General features: G+C 53.7%; 1 protein-coding gene across 8 annotated transcripts in view; it reads left to right on the plus strand.

The window, feature by feature from the left end:
* The window catches only part of CAMTA1 (calmodulin binding transcription activator 1), a 964,678-nt gene that overhangs the window by 819,741 nt on the left and 126,157 nt on the right, over positions 1 to 18,780 (plus strand). For all 8 annotated transcript variants that reach the window (XM_064363183.1, XM_064363184.1, XM_064363186.1 and 5 more), the window contains one exon: positions 17,908 to 18,061. In XM_064363183.1, coding sequence (XP_064219253.1) covers positions 17,908 to 18,061 — 154 coding nt within the window. The remainder of the gene's footprint in view (positions 1 to 17,907; positions 18,062 to 18,780) is intronic.

The following is an 18,780-nucleotide window of genomic DNA, read 5'->3' on the forward strand; positions in this document are numbered from 1 at the left end:
TGGAGGAAGCCAGCTTCTTTTTCTGTAGCATCATCCGAAGAGGAAGGAGTGAGGTTGTCAGCTCCCTGCTAGCCACAGATGCGCACCCTGCCATTGTCTTCAGCATCTGCCAGGAGAGGGACAATTTGAGGCAGTGTCAGGTTCACAAGCTCACTCTCCTCTGCCGTTTGCAATGGGCTGGCACAGGGCAGCCTCACTGCTTGGCTCCAGCCAGCGGCTTTGGGATGTGGAGGTGAAGATGGGTCTGGATGGCTGTTGGTCTTCAGGATGTGAGGCCCCACTGGTCTAGGGGACAGGCTGGCGTTTCCTGCAAAGGCACGTGCTCTGGCCAGGGCCTAGCCTGCTGCAGCAGCTCTGCAGAGGGGCCGGCCCCAGACTTGCCTGTGTCATTAGTACGGCAGGTTCCGTTATTACCCGAGGAGGCTTACAGGTTATCAGCGAGCTCCAGAAACCACTGGAGAAAGGAAGAAGATAAAGAGGGATTTAAAACGAAAATAACAAAAAGAAAAACTGTATTTTCTAATCCAAACCTTGCCCTGCAGTGGCTTTGTTAACCCCCCGTCACTCCTTCAAGACATAAACTGTTGAGAGCCACAATTACTGCAGTGATTACACGTTATCTTGTCCTACCAAGGTATTAAAGAGGAACTGGGGAACACATCAAAAAAACATACAGCCCAATTTCATCATGATTCCCTCTGAAACAATGGCTGGAATCTCACCATTACAGTTGCCAGAGCATAAAAATCCTAGAGATACTTGATGGACCGGGCACGATTCATCCTCTGCTGCCTCCACGGCCAGCCCATTTGTCAGTCAAGAGAGAGCTTTGGGGTTTAGGTCTGTAACAGGATTGAGTGCAGGGGCTCCCCAGGGGATCCTCCAGAGTGGAGGAAGGGCGGCCCAGTCCCAGCCTCCCACACTTCCCTGCTTAGAGCACCTGCCTTGCCATCACTACCTCCAGGAAGAGGCTCAACAGAAAGTCCACCAAGCATCTTGCCACCCCACTCATGGTCAAGGTCGTGAAGAAGTTCATAGGCCGGGAAGCAGCCTTGTTCTGGATGCCTCTTGGGGTGAACAGCAACCAGCTCTGCTTTTCTGCAGATTCTCTCTGCACAGCAAGGGAGGTGCAATCATTTGCCTCGGAAGGTTCTGAACATCAGGAAGGGGTCAAGTTTGGAGACAGCAGAGGGTGGGGGTCAGGTGCGGCTCCCTGTCCTCAGTCTCTTCCTGTCTGCTGCGTGGTGTTGGGCAAGTCGGTGTCTCTCTTGGCTCAGTTTTCCCAGTTGGAGATGGGAGGGGTTGATAAATTGGCCTGGATGACCCCTAAGCTTCCTCCCACCTTCAGTATCCTCTGCTCCAAGAGGAGTAAGCAGAAGGGTTCAGGAGACCCCTGACTTGCAGGACCCTGGAGGATCTTTCATGCACAAATTAAAATACATAAGGCCAGGTGCCGTGGCCTGTAATCCCAGCACTTTGTGAGGCCAAGGCAGGTGGATCATGAGGTCAAGAGATCGAGACCATCCTGGCCAACATGGTGAAACCCCATCTCTACTAAAAATACAAAAAAATTAGCCAGGCGTGGTGGCGTGTGCCTGTGGTCCCAGCTACTCGGGAGACTGAGGCAGGAGAATTGCTTGAACCCAGGAGGCAGCGGTTGCAGTGGGCCGAGATTGTGCCACTGCACTCCAGCCTGGTGACAGAGTGAGACTCTGCCTCAAAAAAGAAAAATTAAATTAAAATAAAACAAAATAAAATACATAAAGCATCCAGGAAGTGGACAGTGCTTACTAGAGAAGGGGCTGGATGCCCTGGAGTTCCTCGAGGGTTTGCAAGTCACTGATGCCTGTATCATCTGGACAAGGACTAGAAGTGACCCCACTGGCCTGAGGGAATCCCACCTATCCAGGGTGGCGGGACGGGGATGGGACGCCAATCTCTTTAATTCATGGAGAGTTACGGAATATTTTTCAGGAAAACGGAGCTTTGTTTTCTTCCAGAGTTTGGAAGATAGGCAAGAATTGTCTCAGAAATCCTGTTTTTACGATGGGACAAGAATGACTGGTGTTTAGCACATGGTATGTTGGACAGCATGATGCTTCCTCGATGTTTGAAAAGAATTTAACTTTGGGCTGGGCACGGTGGCTCGCACCTGTAATCCCAGCATTTTGGGAGGCCAAGGCGGGTGGATCACCTGAGCTCAGGAGTTCGAGACCAGCCTGACCAACATGGAGAAACCCTGTCTCTACTAAAAATACAAAATTAGCCAGGCATGGTGGCAGGTGCCGGTAATCCCAGCTACTCAGGAGGCTGAGGCAGGAGAATCACTTGAACCCAGGAGGCGGAGGTTGTGGTGAGCCGAGATTGTGCCATTGCACTCCAGCCTGGGCAACAAGAGGGAAACTCCATCTCAGAAAAAAAAAAAAGAATTTAACTTTGCCTAGGTGGGCTCCTATCTCAAAGAATTACACTTCCCAAATGAGCAGTGTCAGAACTAATTTGATGCTGCTCCACGTGGAAGTTCCATATGATCTTAGGGAAACTTTGTCCTTAGCAATAGTGTGAGATGACATAACACTGGTTAGAGAGGTCTGTCAGAATAATACCTGGCCGTTCTGAGGGTTTACCGTGCGACGGGCACTGTTCAAATGCTGTATCTTTTTTTAGTCTTCACAACAACCTCAGGGAGAAGGCTCTACTCCTCTCTCCATTCTGTGGGTGAGAAAACTGAGCCACAGTGATGTGACTGCCCAAAGCTGGTGTCCAGGAGGTAGCAGAACCCAGACGCGAACCCAAGGCGGTTGTCTCCGGAGCACACACTCTACCACTCTGCTTCTTCAGCATCAGATAGATCCAGGCTCAAGGAGCAGAGCTTTGATGGGCTACTTAATTCTTCACGTTTTAGATCTTTATGGTGTAAAGCAGATATGGCCGTAACCGGTTCTACCTTGTGAGGTTGTCGTGAGGATTAAACGAGCTAAGTCCTGTGAAGTACTTAGCACCCAGCACTGGAATGTACAGTCTGAAGAGATGCTAGTTCTCAGTAATCACACAATGGTGGTTATCGAGACCAGAGGGTCATCTGAATTGTAGTGGAAAGAGTGACCGGCTTAGCGGAAAGAAGACAGGATCTGTTGTTGTTGTTGTGTTGTTGTGTTGTTGTTGTTGTTGTTGTTGTTGTTGTTGTTGAGATGGAGTGTTGCTCTGTCGCCCAGGCTGGAGTACAGTGGTGCGACCTCGGCTCACTACACTCTCCGCCTCCCAGGTTCAAGCAATTCTCCTGCCTCAGCCTCCCGAGTAGCTGGGATTACAGGCATGTGCCACCACACCTGGCTAATTTTTGTATTTTTAGTAGAGACGGGGTTTCACTGTGTTGGTCAGGCTGCTCTCAAACTCCTTTGATCCGCTCGCCTCAGCCTCACAAAGTGCTGGGATTACAGGTGTGAGCCACCACGCCCGGCCTGACATGATCTCTTTTAGGAATTAGGGCTCTTGGGTGATGCAACAGAAAACTTGACTTGAACTGACATTGGGGGAAGAGGAGATTTGGGGGTTGGAGTTGCTGAAAAGTCTGGAGGTGTGCTGGCCTGTATTCCATCAGTGGCATCCAGGCTTCGTGTCTCCTCCTCTCTGCCCTGTTCCTCGTGCCAGCTCCCTTCTCTGTCTCCATGTGCTGGCAAGAGATGGCTTCCAGGAGCACTAGATTTCATCCTCCCAGGTTCAAGTCTAGCAGGAAAGAACACCTCTGCCTCCAAGTGGCTCCAGCCAAAGCCTAGTGATTAGCACTGATTGGCTCTGATGGAGCCGTGAGTCTCTCCCTGAGCCAATCAACATGGCCCAGAGAATGCGGCTTGGCCAGCCTGAGTGGCAAGCTCCACCCCTGGACTGAGTTGGAGAGGCAGCTGGCTTGCTAAAGAAAACTTGGAAACTCGTATCAAAAGAACACTAAGTGCACTAGAGTTGTGTCCAGCTCAGCCTCCCACAAGCCACATGGCCGTGAGTAGATCATGTAGCACTTCTGAGTCCAGCAGGGATGGTGGTGCGTGCCTAACTTCCTCCAGAGCTATGGAGGGAAGCAGATGGGCAGGAAAGGCTCCAGAGCACATCAGTCACTCTAGAGATGCCTCGATGACTGTTTGGTGCCATTGTCCTCTGACGAGGTTGATTCACAGCCTAATCAGGCATGGTTCTGAGCAGGCACACCAGCTCTGGGAGCAGGAGCAGGGCCCACGTGCTTGGAGAGGATGGAAAAGGCAGAGGAAGGCAGCAGGCCTGGCTTCTGGCCATCCGGGAGGACATGGCCAGTCTAGGCTGCAGGCAGGACCTCTTTGAGGCTGGTGAGAAGGAAGCCATGTGGCTGTGGATTTAGCTCCCGGGAGGGACAGGAGGTCAGAGGTATGACGACTGCAGCCCTCTGAGACCTGCTTGCCCAGCAACTGTGCCATTCCACCCTCGGTCTCTGCTGCACCAGGGCTGCACGCCCTGAGCAGGACCTTTTCCCTACAGGAGTTAGTTCCCTGTGTCCCAGCGAAAGGCCCACGGCTGCCTGTCCCAGGGGTGGTCGGAGCAACTCTTGCAGCAATCGCTAATAAATCAAAACTTGATTCAAGGTGAGAGCAGGAGACATACAGGACAGGACACCAGCCGACAATCTCATCCAAGCTCAGGCTCCGCCAACAGCAGGACGCCAGCAGCCTGCATCCTGACAGGTCCCTGGCAAGCCAGAGAAGGACGGCTGGGTGCTGAGCAGCCTGGCTGACACTTGCAGCCCTGGATTCCGCCCTGGTGGGGGCACCGACCACCATGGTGTCTCCTGGGTTGGGGTCCCAGAGAGAGATGGCCCCCAACATCCCAATGTCTCACACAACTCCTTACAGATCAGCCATCCGGGAACTAATGTCACCCATTTTAGAAAAATCTCTTTATAGTTTTCAGCCCATGTCGCCTTGGAATAATGAGTCTCATACGTCGACTGCCCGCTGTGTAGTTTGATTGTGCTAAAATTACCTCCCTGAGCTCCGGGGTGGGGGGACCCGTATTCTTAGCATTCGTGGATCTGGAGTGAGAAGCACAATTTCACCTCTTCTCCCTTTTCTGAAGACTCGAACGACATTTCCTCTCCATTTTTGCCTTTCTGGACAGAAAAGCCCTTCCCTTCGTTGTCCTGGAGCTGCCTGCCCCTCCCCCGTGGGTGCCCCCTCACCCCTGCACTCCCCTCCCCCGTGGGTGCCCCCTCACCCCTGCGCTCCCCTCCCCCGTGGGTGCCCCCTCACCCCTGTGCTCCCTGGCTCAGACCCAGCCCTGCAGCAAAGACGTCTGGGCCATTTTGTCTCCAGTTCCCAGGCCGTGCCCACCTCTCCAGGCTGGGCTCTTTCTGGTCCCTGAAACAACTGTGGACCAGTGGCTTCTTGGATCCCAGGAGTTCCTCTCTCGGGTCTGGCGATGACAGCTCGGGCTGCCAGCCTCCGTCAGCAATTTGCTTCGCTCATCCTGAGCCCGCTGCCCCACACCTCACCACCCTTCACCACCATGGAGCCACCATGCACCTGTGGCTCCGCACCCTCCGACGCTGGCTCTTTTTCATTACCTGTTAAAACTGAGTGTCATCTGCCAACGTGGAAATTTTATCGGACATGTCTTCCCCCAGGTCATTTATAATGATTTTGTGTGTTTGCTTATTTGTTTGAAATGGAGTCTCACTCTGTTGACCAGGCTAGAGTGCAATGGCACGATCTTGGCTAACTGCAACCTCTGCCTCCTGGGTTCAAGCAATTCTCCTGCCTCAGCCTCCTGAGTAGCTGGGATTACAGGTGCCTGACAATATGCCCGGCTAATTTTTGTGTTTTTAGTAGAGACGAGGTTTCACCATATTGGCCAGGCTGGTCTCGAACTCCTGACCTCATGATCCACCCACCTCGGCCTCCCAGACTGCTGGGATTACAGGTGTGAGCCACCGGGCCTGACCTGTAATGATTTTCAATAAGGCCAGCCCTGGCACCCACTCACATGCTGTTGGCAGCCAGGTCTTGCTGTGCAGTGAAGAGTCCTCCCGGGCAGCGTCCCTCCAGGATGGCTCGACCCCCTCAGCCTTTGGATGGGACTGTTTCAGGGGCTTCTGGAAAGTGCAGGCAGATGGGGCCCTGGCAAGTGAGAGGTGCGTCTTGAGGTCCATGCATCTTTATCTGCTCAGCGAGAGTGGAGAATTCACCTTCGTCCAGCATTCTCTGGGTGTCTAGGGTGTGCCCAGGACTGTGCCAGGCCTAATCTCCCACCATAAATGTGTTTTCCCTGCACTACCTTTGGGCTAAAGGAGGCAGTGCAAGCCAGCCCCTGAGCCGGCATGGTTCCCGGAACCCCGCACCAGGTGGAAATTGTTTAACTCTATTCTCATGACTGGAAAATTCTGGTAATTGTGTAATAACAACAGCAGCAGCACTCAGCAATTACCCAGGGTTTTCCATCTTCAGACCACTTTACCCACATTAACTAATTAAGCCTCCCCAGCCTCCCTCCAAAGCCGAGAAGGGCTGCCGGCCCCGGCTCCCGCTGGCGTACAGGCTCGCGTGGTGAGGGCAGTCATGGGAAGGGGCCGCCTGCCTCTGCCCTGGCTTCTGGACCCTCTGAGCCCCCTTACCAGGCATCGCTTAGAGTCCCCCAGCCCTGCTGAGCACTGGCAAGGAAGCGGGGAGGTATCCTGTGTGCCCTGCCACATTGGGCTGCAGTGGGGGACCCCTGGGCCCAGCACAGATTGCAGGACCGAGCCCCCAGAAGAGCACAGTCGACTATTGACCCTGCCTATCACCGGGAGCACTGGGGCCCATCTTTCAGTTCCTACTCCCCACTTCTCTCTCTTTTTGCTTCTCCCTTAACAGCTCCCAACTCTGGGGACATGGATCTGTACCCCAGTTCCAGGGTCGCTCAGGGCTGTTCCCCACTCGCCTGCACACCCCACAGAGGGTGTACTAACTACTTTGGGCTCTTGATGTGGAGACAGGGACATCTTTAGCCTCAGCCCTGACCTGAGGAGCTTGTAGACCAGCCAGGAGTCTCCCAGTCCCATCCTTGGTCCTACCAGCTCCCTGCACCTCACGTGACCCAGCCAGGCTCACTGGCTGAGTGCACAGCCCTCCCACGAAACATCCGGTGAGCCCCACAGAGCCCTGGGGCAGTGGCCTGGAGGTATGAGATCATGGCTTCAAGCAGGGCTGTTGCCCAGAGACAGCCCTCAAAGGCACTCTTTTTTCTGTAATGAAGAATAGCGATAGCACCCGTAGCTGTGGGTTGTGGAAGGAACGTGAATGTGGAGCCTGAGACGCAGCTGACACTCAGAAAGCGATCTCTGCAAACAGAAATGCCTGCTGGGAGCTGCGTGCTGGGCTCCAGGCATACTCCTGCCCCGAGTGGCCGTGGAATGCCATGGTACCATGCATCGGAGCCATCAGAGGCAGGGAGGAGGGACCAAGGAGCAGCAGCCTCCAGGGGCCGGCAGATCCTGGGAGACCGGAGCAGCAGGTGGCCGTGTGCCCTGGCCCTTCCCAGGGAGCACCCTTCTTGTGCTTCTGTCCGTCCTCCAGGCCCATCTGCCCCTCCCTCTGCCTCCTGGCAGCCCTCAGTGGGTGACAGTGGGGATGGAACCCAAGCTGCCGAGGCCTTCGTGATCAGCCTCCCTTCTAGTGGAACCGTCGTCCCACCTCACACCTTTACTCAGAGCAGAGAGGACAGGCACCCAGCTGCCCGGAGCAGCCAGCAGGTGGGCGAGAGGATTCTGCTCAGTCCTGCAGCCTCGTGACACCACAGCCCTGCGCAGCCCAGTGCCGCCTTCTGTCCCTTCTCCCTGCTAGTTTCCCACGCCCATTTCACGGGCTCCTACCCTCGCTGTTCCCTGCATCCAGGTGCGGGGAAGCCTGTGCCTCTGAGGATCAGGCGTATGGGACATTCAGAATACACATAAATGGTGCTAATATGACAAATGCAAAGATCGAAGGAGCTTGTGACGCAGACAATGCCACTTCCTCGCCCGTCGCCCTCCTACCCGGCTGGCGGCACTCGGGCCCGCCCCCCGTGCCCCCAGCGGCAAGTGGGGAGGTGTGTGGCACTATTACATGCTATTATGACTTTCTGGGTAATGTATACATTTTCACTATCACACGGCCTCTCTCCTTCATTTTTCATGAGAACTGGCACGAGATTAATGGCTGAGCCCCAGAAGAAACGGAGCGCCATGCCACTCTGATTTATTGACCACTTAGCGTTGATGAAGCTGCAAACAAGAGTGAAACAGATGTTACAGCTGCATTTTTCTTTATCAAAACCAACAGCTTTTTGCATTTTTAACCACTTCTTGCATCGCCACCCTGCTTACTCCACAGAAAGGGGTCCTGGCTCCAGGCCTCCTACTTCTCAGCAGAAAGGGAGGAGCTGAGGCCAGGGCAATGGGACCCTGTGGCCTGACACCCATGGGCCCCGGATCCACCCCTGGAAGCAGCCAGGAAGAGGACGTGCGATCCCCAAGGCTCTTGCTATGGGTGACTTGAGTCCCCTCCGTGGGTCTCTGTGGAAGAGCTCACTGCTGCACCCTCCACCAACGCCAGGGTCGATTGCACACACCCAGGGGTGGGCTCAGCACTCGGGAGGTGCCGAGCTTAGCTCCCCTCTGCAGCCTGGAGCGCCTCCCCCACCTCCACCTCACGCTCATTTACTAGGCAGTGTTGGTGGCCTCGAACATGAGTGCTGCTGGGGGCCAGGCCGGTCCTGAGCTCTTTGCCTGCCTCACCCTCTCCTGGAGGTTCAGGCCAGCACGCAAGGGTCTGCTTACCACTGGGCAAGAGTTCTCTGCAGAACATTCTTAGCCTCTCCTGTGCTTTTGGAGGAAAGACCCTCAGCTTGCCCCTGTCTTCTCTTTGTCCCTGCGGTTTGGGTGAAAGGTGCCATCTAGAAAAGGTTCTAAAAGAGACTGACTCTAACTCAGGCTCCCTTCAGCCTAAGAGTCCTTTCCCTGGCAGGTTCCTGGGAGTCTGGAACCGGGAGATCAGCAGCTCCAAACACATTTCCAGGAGGCACAGCTGGGTTAGGGTACAGGCTGAACTTCCCTCGGCGGGGGAGAGCTGCAGAGGGGCAGAGGGCTCATGGACCCCTTCAGATGCCACCCCTCCCGGGCCCCTTCCGAGGAGTTGGGCCCCTTCTCTTCCAGCCCATGCCTGGGATGGACACTGACTCCTTCCCCGCTCCCAGTCTCTGTCTGTCCCTCTAGATGACACGCCTGGGGGTTCTCCAGGGTTGGTCCTGAGACACTAGTCTCCAGAGAGGAGACAGCCACCCCTGCACCAGTGCCCCCAGCTAAGGCCAGGTGCCCCCTGGCAGGCTTATTGGCCTGTGTGCTGGGGCAGCTTGGTGGCACCCTGCTATGTCCCCAGTTTTCAGTAGTCAGGATGGAGCCCCTGCCATGTGGCTGCCCCACAGATAGAGTCCCAGCCATCCGGAGCGCACACGTGTGGCCAGGAAAACAGGCCAAACCCGAGTAGTAATTGAGCGGAAACTGAGAGATTAGTGCCGCAAAGACAGGGAGGCGGGAGCCGGGCCGGGTGGGCACTGTTGTCAATCGGGTGCTGAATGAGGTTTCCACAAGGAAGTGACCTGGGACCCATGTGTCGTGGGGCGCAGCAGCCGGAGACCACAGCCCAGGGAGAGAAGCGGTGGGTCTGAGGAATGGGGTGGCGGGAGCCAGGCGCACGAGGCAGGCAGTGGCCAACAAGAAGCGCAGGTGGCCCGGCCTGGAACCGTGGCAGGAGTGTGGGCTTGATCTCAGTGCCAAGGAGCCGTCCGGAAACAGCCGGACCACGCCTGCTGCTGTTTGAAGGATGGACGGGGAAGGGAAGAGCAGACGTGAGGACATCCAGAGGGAGGGCACACTCCCACGTGTGCAGAAGAGCAGGTGGAGGCTCGGACTTGGTGGTTGTGGGCAGGGGGCAGATGGGAGGATCAGGCTTCCTGGGGTGGGAGAACTGGCGGAACTGGGTGATCCACTGGCTGTGGAGGGAGAGGGAGGGAAGATGAAGAAAAGACCCGGACTCCCAGGTTCCAGACCTGGACACCTGTGGGAAGCCTGGAGGGGCCATGTGTGCTGAGCGGGAAGTTGGGAGGCGAGGTCGGCCGTGGGAAGTCGTGGTATTTTGAGGCCTTTGAAGGGTGTCGCCAACAGCCAGGTAGGCAAGAAAGGAGAGGTGGGGCTGGAGAGCGAAATCTGGGCATCCTGGGAATCTGGTGGGTGTGAGGTCAGGAAGCTGGATAAGGCCACTAAGGAGGGAGAGAGGGAAAGAGGGAGAAAGAAAAAAGGAGAGAGAGAGAGGGAGGCCAGAGCCCCAGGCTAGACACTGGTGGAAGAAGGGCCTCTGCACACGGCAAGAGGAGAGTCGGGCCGGGCTGAGGCTGCCGGCAGAGGAAGGGGGCTCTGAGCGGCAGAACTGCCCGCTGGAGGCTTCATCTACTCACCCTCTCAGGAAGCAGGTCAGGGCTTTGTTCCGTCTGGGTTTGGTGGCAGTTGGTGGTGGTAGAGTGGGGCCTCTGTCTGTCCCAAGAGCACTCACCCGTTCCAAGGCCCGGCCCTGCCCCGTGCTGCAGCCGCAGTGAGAAAGGGGTGCAGAGTCCATGTCCGTGGATGAGGAGCCTGAGGCACCGAGAGGGAGGCGGGATCCCCTCTTCCACGGCTCTTCTAGAAGGCTGTGGAACTTCTTTAGACTTTTACTTCTCCTTGGCTTCCCCTGTCACCGCCACCATAGTCACATGCCACGGCGCTTCCTCTCCCCAGCCTGACACTGACCAGGCCTCCAGGACAGCAAGGGCTCATCTCCAAAGGTCACGCTCACTTTGGGGGGTGACCCCTAGCATCTTCGTGAAAACTCCGTAGCCCGGGGAGGGGCTTCTCCACAGCTCCTCTTCCCTCCCCAACCCACGAAGCCCCATCCAGTGGTGAACCCAGGGAGACATCAGGGCAGCCCAGGCAAGACGAAGCCAACTTCGCTGCACAAAGCGCTGTAATCTTAGCACTTTGGGAGGCCCAGGTGGGCGAATCATGAGGACAGGAGATCGAGACCATCCTGGCTAGCACGGTGAAACCCTGTCTCTACTAAAAATATAAAAAATTAGCCGGGTATGGTGGCACATGTGTGTAGTCCCAGCCACTCGGGAGGCAGAGGCAGGAGAATCGCTTGAACCCAGGAGGCGGAGGTTGCAGTGAGCTGAGATTGTGCCACTGCACTCCAGCCTGGGCCACACAGCAAGACTGTGTCTCAAAAAAAAAAAAAAAAAAAGAATCCAGGACCCTGGCAAGGTCTGTTCCCTGCTGTTACCCTCGGATCCAGGCCTGACCAGGGCCTTCCTCCTGGCTGCCCTGCTGAGCTGATTCGCCCGAGCCCATCTCGCCACCAGCAGAACAGCACGGCAAGGACTCTGACACCTTTATGAGCACTCCATGAAACTGATACATTAGGACTCCAAGGCTAATATATTTTTCTGCCAAAAACACCCAATAAAATGTACAACTAATGAATAAAATTGCAACATTGCCAAGAAGCGACGTGTGCCCCAAATTTCCAAAAATACCTCAATCAGTCTGTGTCTGAAAAGCAGACCCAAGCCAGGAAATCGCTACTACTCAACTCTGGGCATTCCCGCGGCACAAACTCCCAGCCCTGGGCTGGAAACCGGGAAGCTGCTGCTTCTGCATCTCCTGATCCTGTGCTCGGCCTCCTGCACCTGCCAGGGGCTGGGACACTCTGCTAATTTTATCAGAACAAGGGAGAAAGGCAAGGCCCTGCATGGAGGCTCTCAGGAAGGGACCCCACCCCCACTCCGTGTGGGGCATATCCCGGGAGTTAAAAGGGGCAGATGCGTTTGTAGTTACTGAATGGCCATTGGATCTGTGAGCCCTTGAAATGAAGGGTTGATGCGCCTCAGGGTCTGCTGGGGGGTGAGGTGGGTATCCACTGCCTGCACCAGGTTATCAAAGAGATCTCAGCCCCAGAAAAGATTAAGAACCAGCCTTGCATTGCATCTTAGCTTCCTAGCAACAACCCTGCATTTAGAAAGGCTTTCCTGCCCTTCAGAGACCCAGAAAACTGAAGCCAGATGTCAGGAGAACACAGGTCTAGGGAGGGCACAGGCAGGAGGAGGTCAGAGTTCAGCCTGAACTGAGTCTACAACCCTGAGGTGAGCACCGGCGATTGCCGACACTGTCATAGCTCCAGGGCATTGTCCCTGAGGTTGAGGAAATAAAGTCGATATTCAGATAATCAAAACGCAAAGCCAAGTGACATCCTGCTATGGTAGAAGCAGAGAGGGAATCAGGGAAGGCTTCCTGGAGGAGGAGGGGATCATGGTGCCTGACCTCAAAGACTAGGTGGAGTCTGGTTATACAGATGGAGGCTGAGCCCTGCAGGCAGAGCTTCCTGAGATAGCAGCTTTTGGGGTGTCTCATGCAGGAACTCTACGGTTTTGGTTCATGGTGAGAGAGGGCCTTTGCCCCACAAAACCCTACCTGCCACCTGCCACCTTGGCATTCCACAGCCAGTTCCAGGTGCCCAGGCTGTGCTCAGCGGGGCTGTGGAGCAGGAGGGAGGAGGCCTTTCATCTCCCAGGTGTCTGGCATGTCAGCTCCCTCCTGCAGGGCGGGGCTCCTGCTCCGGGGGCCAGGATCAGAGGCAGCCCTGGGTGGCCTTCTGGCTGCTGCAGCCCTTTGACCTTTACTCATCTTGCTCAGCAGCTGGCACGGCTGCCCACCCATGCCCAGGAGCAGGCAGGAGCCCTTGGCCCAGACACAGTCCCCGGGAAACCAGTATGTTGGTCTGTAGGAAGAACACGGGGCAAGGGCACAGTGAATGACTCTGTCTGTCCGCCATTCCCCCCTCCACGCAATGGGCATAGCAGATCTGCCTGGCCCAGAGTTCGAGACCAGCCTGACCAATATGGTGAAACCCCGTCTCTACTAAAAATATAAATATTAGCCGCGTGTGGCGACGAGTGCCTGTCATCCCAGCTACTTGGGAGGCTGAGGCAGGAGAATTGCTTGAACCTGGGAGGTGGAGGTTGCAGTGACCCGAGATCATGCCACTGCACGCCAGCCTGGGCAACAGAATGAGACCCTGTCTCAAAAAAAAAAAAAAGCAAAAAAAAACCCCAATGAAGTGAAATGGAGGTGGGACGGTACTTGGGTGAAGCAAAAAGAGAGGCCACCAGATGTCTTAGCAGGACCTGAATCTGGAGGCAGAGCCCTAGCTTCCAGCTCGGGCTCTGCCCTGCCGGCACAGAGCTCTGGGCAATTCACAGCTTCTCAGTGCTGCAGGCACCTCACTGTGGCCGGAGGGCACCCTGCCCAGCCCAGCCCGCCTCCTTGGCTAGCAGGGACACCAAATGAGATAATGGCTGGAAAGTGCTTTGGAAAGAATCAAGTGCTTCGCTGATGTCAGGGATTATCATGATTATTAAGGAGCATGATTACCGCAATCCAGAAAAGCTGCCATTACGGGGAAGGCTCCTGTTCGTGTTGACTGAGTTAAAACTGAGCATTGGCAGGAAAAAACTGTTTGAACCCTTAGTGGAAATCTTTTTTAATTATGCCAGTCTCCTTTCTTACACGGGTCATGGTGTGGCCTTGAGGCTTTATTCATGGACTGATTGATTCACGTATGACTCTTGCTCTGACAATATCCAAAAAAGCAGCTGCGGACCCAGCTCCCTCCCGCCTGGGTCCTGCCTGTCCCAGGTCTTGTGGTTGAGCCTCAGTCTATCAGCTGGGAAAGCAGCTTTTCCTCTATCAGGAGTAAAAGCACAGGGTGAGGCTCCCACGTGGCTTTTTCCGGAGTTCCCTGCAGTGTCCTGATACCCTGTCGTGTTTCCTTAGGACAGTGCAAGAAAGAAATGGTTCAGGCAGGCACGGTGGCTCACGCCTGTAATCTCAGCACTTTGGGAATCTGAGGAGGAGGGCGGATTACCTGAGGTCGGGAGTTTGAGACCAGCCTGACCAATATGGTGAAACCCCGCCTCTACTGGAAATACAAAAATTAGCCGGGCTATGGTGGTGCCTGTAATCCCAGCTACTCAGGAGGCTGAGGGTCAGAACTGCTTGAACCCGGGAGGTGGAGGTTGCAGTGAGCTGATATTGTGCCAGTGCACTACAGGCTGGGTAACACAGCAAGAGCAAGAAAGAAAGAGAGAAAGAGAGAGAGAGAAGAAAGGAAAGAGAGAAAAAGAAAGAAAGAAAAAAGAAAGAAAGAAATGAGGAAAGAAAGAAAAAGAAAGGAAAAAGAAAGAAAGAGAGAGAAAGAAAGAGCGAGCAGGGAGGGCAGGCAGGAAGGAAAGAGAGAGAGAGAGAGAGAGAGAGAGACAGAAATGGTTCAAGAAATACCCTCTGATGGAGATGGGAGGGTTAAGCTAGGTTTTTCTGGCTTATCCAGATGCATCTAGAAAGTTACAGGATTGCTTTATTTCTTTCACAAACTCGTCAGTACTGATGTGGCCAAATATACAATGCTGTCTTCTGGGGGACCACAAGAAAGCCACAGAAGTCCGCCTGCTCATCCTGGCAACACTGCTGCCTCACAAAGGCCCCTTGGCATGTCCTATCCGAGCTCAGCAGGCAGAAGCAACAGAGAATATTCTTTTTTTTTTTAATTGCATTTTAGGTTTTGGGGTACATGTGAAGAACATGGAAGATTGTTGCATAGGTACACACATGGCAGCGTGATTTGCTGCCTTCCTCCCCTTCACCTATATGTGGCATTTCTCCCCATGCTATCTCTCCCCAACTCCCCACCCTCCGCTGTCCCTCCCCTACTTCCCCCCAACAGACCCCAGTGTGTGTTGCTCCCCTCCCTGTGTCCATGTGTTCTCATTGTTCAACACCCACCTATGAGTGAGAACATGCGGTGTTTGATTTTCTGTTCTTGTGTCAGTTTGCTGAGAATGATGGTTTCCAGGTTCATCCGTGTCCCTACAAAGGACATGAACTCATCGTTTTTGATGGCTGCATAATATTCCATGGTGTATATGTGCCACATTTTCCCCATCCAGTCTATCATTGATGGGAATTTGGGTTGGTTCCAGGTCTTTGCTATTGTAAACTGTGCTGCAATGAACATTCGTGTGCATGTGTCCTTATAGTAGCACGATTTATAATCCTTTGGATATATGCCCAGTAATAGGATTGCTGGGTCAAATGGAATTTCTATTTCTAGGTCCTTGAGGAATCACCACACTGTCTTCCACAATGGTTAAACTAATTTACACTCCCACCAACAGTGTAAAAGTGTTCCTATTTCTCCACATCCTCTCCAGCATCTGTTGTCTCCAGATTTTTTAATGATTGCCATTCTAGCTGGTGTGAGATGGTATCTCAATGTAGTTTTGATTTGCATTTCTCTAATGACCAGTGATGATGAGCATTTTTTCATATGTTTGTTGGCCTCATGTATGTCTTCTTTTATAAAGTGTCTGTTCATATGCTTCACCCACTTTTGAATGGGCTTGTTTGTTTTTTTCTTATAAATCTGTTTTAATTCGTTGTAAATTCTGGATATCAGCCCTTTGTAAGATGGGTAGACTGCAAAAATTTTTTCCCATTCTGTTGGTTGCCAATTCACTCTAATGACTGTTTCTTTTGCTGTGCAGAAGCCGTGGAGTTTAATTAGGTCCCATTTGTCTATTTTGGCTTTTGTTGCCAGTGCTTTTGGTGTTTTGGTCATGAAGTCCTTGCCTACGCCTATGTCCTGAATGGTTTTGCCTAGATTTTCTTCTACGGGTTTTTGTGGCGTTAGGTCTTATGTTTAAGTCTTTAATCCATCTGGAGTTAATTTTAGTGTAAGGTGTCAGGGAGGGGTCCAGTTTCTGCTTTCTGCACATGGCTAGCCAGTTTTCCCAACACCATTTATCAAACAGGGAATCCTTTCCCCATTGCTTGTTTTTGTCAGGTTTGTCAAAGATCAGATGGTTGTAGATATGTTGTGTTGTCTCTGAGGCCTCTGTTCTGTTCCATTGGTCTATATCTCTGTTTTGGTACCAGTACCATGCTGTTTTGATTACTGTAGCCTTGTAGTATAGTTTGAAGTCTGGTAGTGTGATGCCTCCCACTTCATTATTTTTGCTTAGAATTGACTTGGCTATGCGGGCTCTCTTTTGGTTCCATATGAAGTTTAAGGTGTTTTTTTTCCAGTTCTGTGAAGAAGGTCATTGGTAGCTTGATGGGGATAGCGTTGAATCTGTAAATCACTTTGGGCAGTATGGCCATTTTCACGATATTGATTCTTCCTAACCATGAACATGCAATGTTTCTCCATCTGTTTGTGTCCTCTCTTTCATTGAGCAGTGGCTTGTAGTTCTCCTTGAAGAGGTCCTTTACATTCCTTGTTAGTTGTATTCTCTTTGTAGCAATTGTGAATGGCAGTTCGTTCTTGATTTGGCTCTCTTTAAGTCTGTTATTGGTGTATAGGAATGCTTGTGATTTTTGCACATTGATTTTGTATCCTGAGACTTTGCTGAAGTTGCTTATCAGTTTCAGGAGATTTTGGGCTGAGATGATGGGGTCTTCTAGATATACAATCATGTCGTCTGCAAATAGAGACAATTTGACTTCCTCCTTTCCTATTTGAATACCCTTTATTTCTTTTTCTTGCCTGATTGCTTTGGCAACAGAGGATATTCTTAATCAGATGTGATGGGAAGGGGCTAACAGTTAAATAGAACCATTTTGAGACAAACTGGGCCTTTTAGGTCTTCAGACTGAGAGCTCCTTCCCAGAATACCTGGTGGGGGGTGGGGGCAGCTGGTGCACAGAAGTTCTGGAAACTCCCCCCTAGAAACCAATAAGAAAGTGTGGAAGAGATGGATGGGATGACGTAAGAGCTCTTCCAGGGAGGAGTTTCTGGAGATTCTGGGCACCAGCTGCCCCCTGGGTACTGCTTAGATGGAAAGCACCAGCTAGGTGTAGTGGCTCATGCCTGTAATCCCAGCAGTTTGGAAGGCTAAGGCTGGCGGATCCCTTGAACCCAGGAGTTCAAGACCAGCCTGGCCAATAGAGTGAGACCCCATCTCTACAAAAAATACAAAAATTAACCAGGTGTGGTAGCATGTGCCTGTAGTCTCAGCCTCTGGAGGCTGAGGTGGGAGGATCACTTGAGCTCAGGGTGCAGAGGTTGCAGTGAACCAAGATCATGCCACTAAGCTCCAACCTGGACAATGGAGTGAGACTCTATCTCAAAAAAAAAAAAAAGAAAGAAAAAGAAAAAGAAGAAAGAAAGAAAAAGAAACTGATGTGTTGTGGGGCTGTTTTGTCAAGGGGAAAGACCACGGCTGAAGGCAGAGGGGTTCTAGCCCTCAGCAGCAGAGGCCTTATGCTCTGGGAGCTCCTTTTCCCCTTGGGGAGAAGTGCGTGATGATGCCTGTGTTGGGAGTGTCCCACAAGCTGTGAGGGGGAAACATGTTGGGCGTGAGGGAGCGGGAGGGCAGTGTCTATGGTGTGAGGTTGGGGATGTTGGGCTGGAGGGAATTTGACCTCATGCCCGTGGTTCTCAGTTACACACATGTAAGCTGATGTGTAGGTCAGAGTTTCTCCACCAGGGTGATCTTGCTCCCCAGGGGACACTGGGCAATGTCTGAAGACTTTTCCAGGGGTCACAGTTGGAGGGGGAGGGACTTAATGACATCTAGTGGGTGGAGGCCAGGGAGGCTGCTAACATTCCACGTGCGCCAGACAGCCCCCACCACAGAGAACCATCTGGCTGCAACTGTCAGCAGTGCGAGGTCAAGAGAGCTGGGCGTCTGGGGCCTCGGTCTCTGCCTACACCTGCGGGGTTGGGGGCGGCCCTGACCCTGGTGGGCTCCATGCCACCCTCATGCTGCCAGTCTCTGCTCTCCCCACAGAACCCCGACATCGTCCTGGTGCACTACTTGAACGTGCCGGCCATCGAGGACTGCGGCAAGCCCTGCGGCCCCATCCTCTGCTCCATCAACACCGACAAGAAGGAGTGGGCAAAATGGACTAAAGAAGAGCTCATCGGGCAGCTGAAACCCATGTGTGAGTGGCCTTGGCCAGCCTGGCACCCCCGCGCTGGGGGCCAGGCTGGCGTCAACCAGGCGGGGCCGGGAAGGTCCCCTGTGGCCATGGGGATGCGGCTATGGAGCACCATCTTGCTGGGATGACAGTGGCACTGTGAGCTTAGCTTTGGCCCTGCCTTCACTTGGCCCCTCGTAAGCTCCCTATACAACAGTGAGGGCACAAGATGCCAGGCCCACGTGACAGATAAAAAGTGAGGTTTGGAGACACAGAGCCTGTAGGGGAGGGGCAGGCCAAGAGTGTGCCAGGACTGGGTCTCCGGGGCCACAGACAGGAGTGGAGGCCGGCTGGGGGCGGCCAGTGTGGAACAGGGAGGGGTGGCGGGAGCGGACCCTGCCTCCTGCCTTGCCTGTCCACGCGGGCTCTGGGCTCAGCCGCCGCCTCCTGGACTCAGGGCCCGCCTCGGCTCCCAGGCTGGGTGGCAAATAGATGATGGTAATTGAGCTGGATTTCATTTTGTCAGCAAAGTGGTGCTTTCTGAAGCATCTGTCAGGTGCAAATCACAGAATGCAAAACACCAAGTGCGTCCAGGGAGCCAGGGCGGCTCCGTACCGCGTTGCCGTGGCCACAGCTCCTGGCAGCCGCCGGCTCTCGGTGGCGTCTCCTGCCCCCTCTTCAGCGGGGCTCGGGAAAACAAACATGAGTCGTGGGCTGTCCCGACCCAAGAAGAGCATGGTGGC

This window comes from Aotus nancymaae, unplaced genomic scaffold (assembly GCF_030222135.1).
Source record: "Aotus nancymaae isolate 86718 unplaced genomic scaffold, 86718_ANA_hifiasm-v0.15.2.pri h1tg000053l, whole genome shotgun sequence".
Classification (NCBI taxonomy): Eukaryota; Metazoa; Chordata; class Mammalia; order Primates; family Aotidae; genus Aotus; species Aotus nancymaae.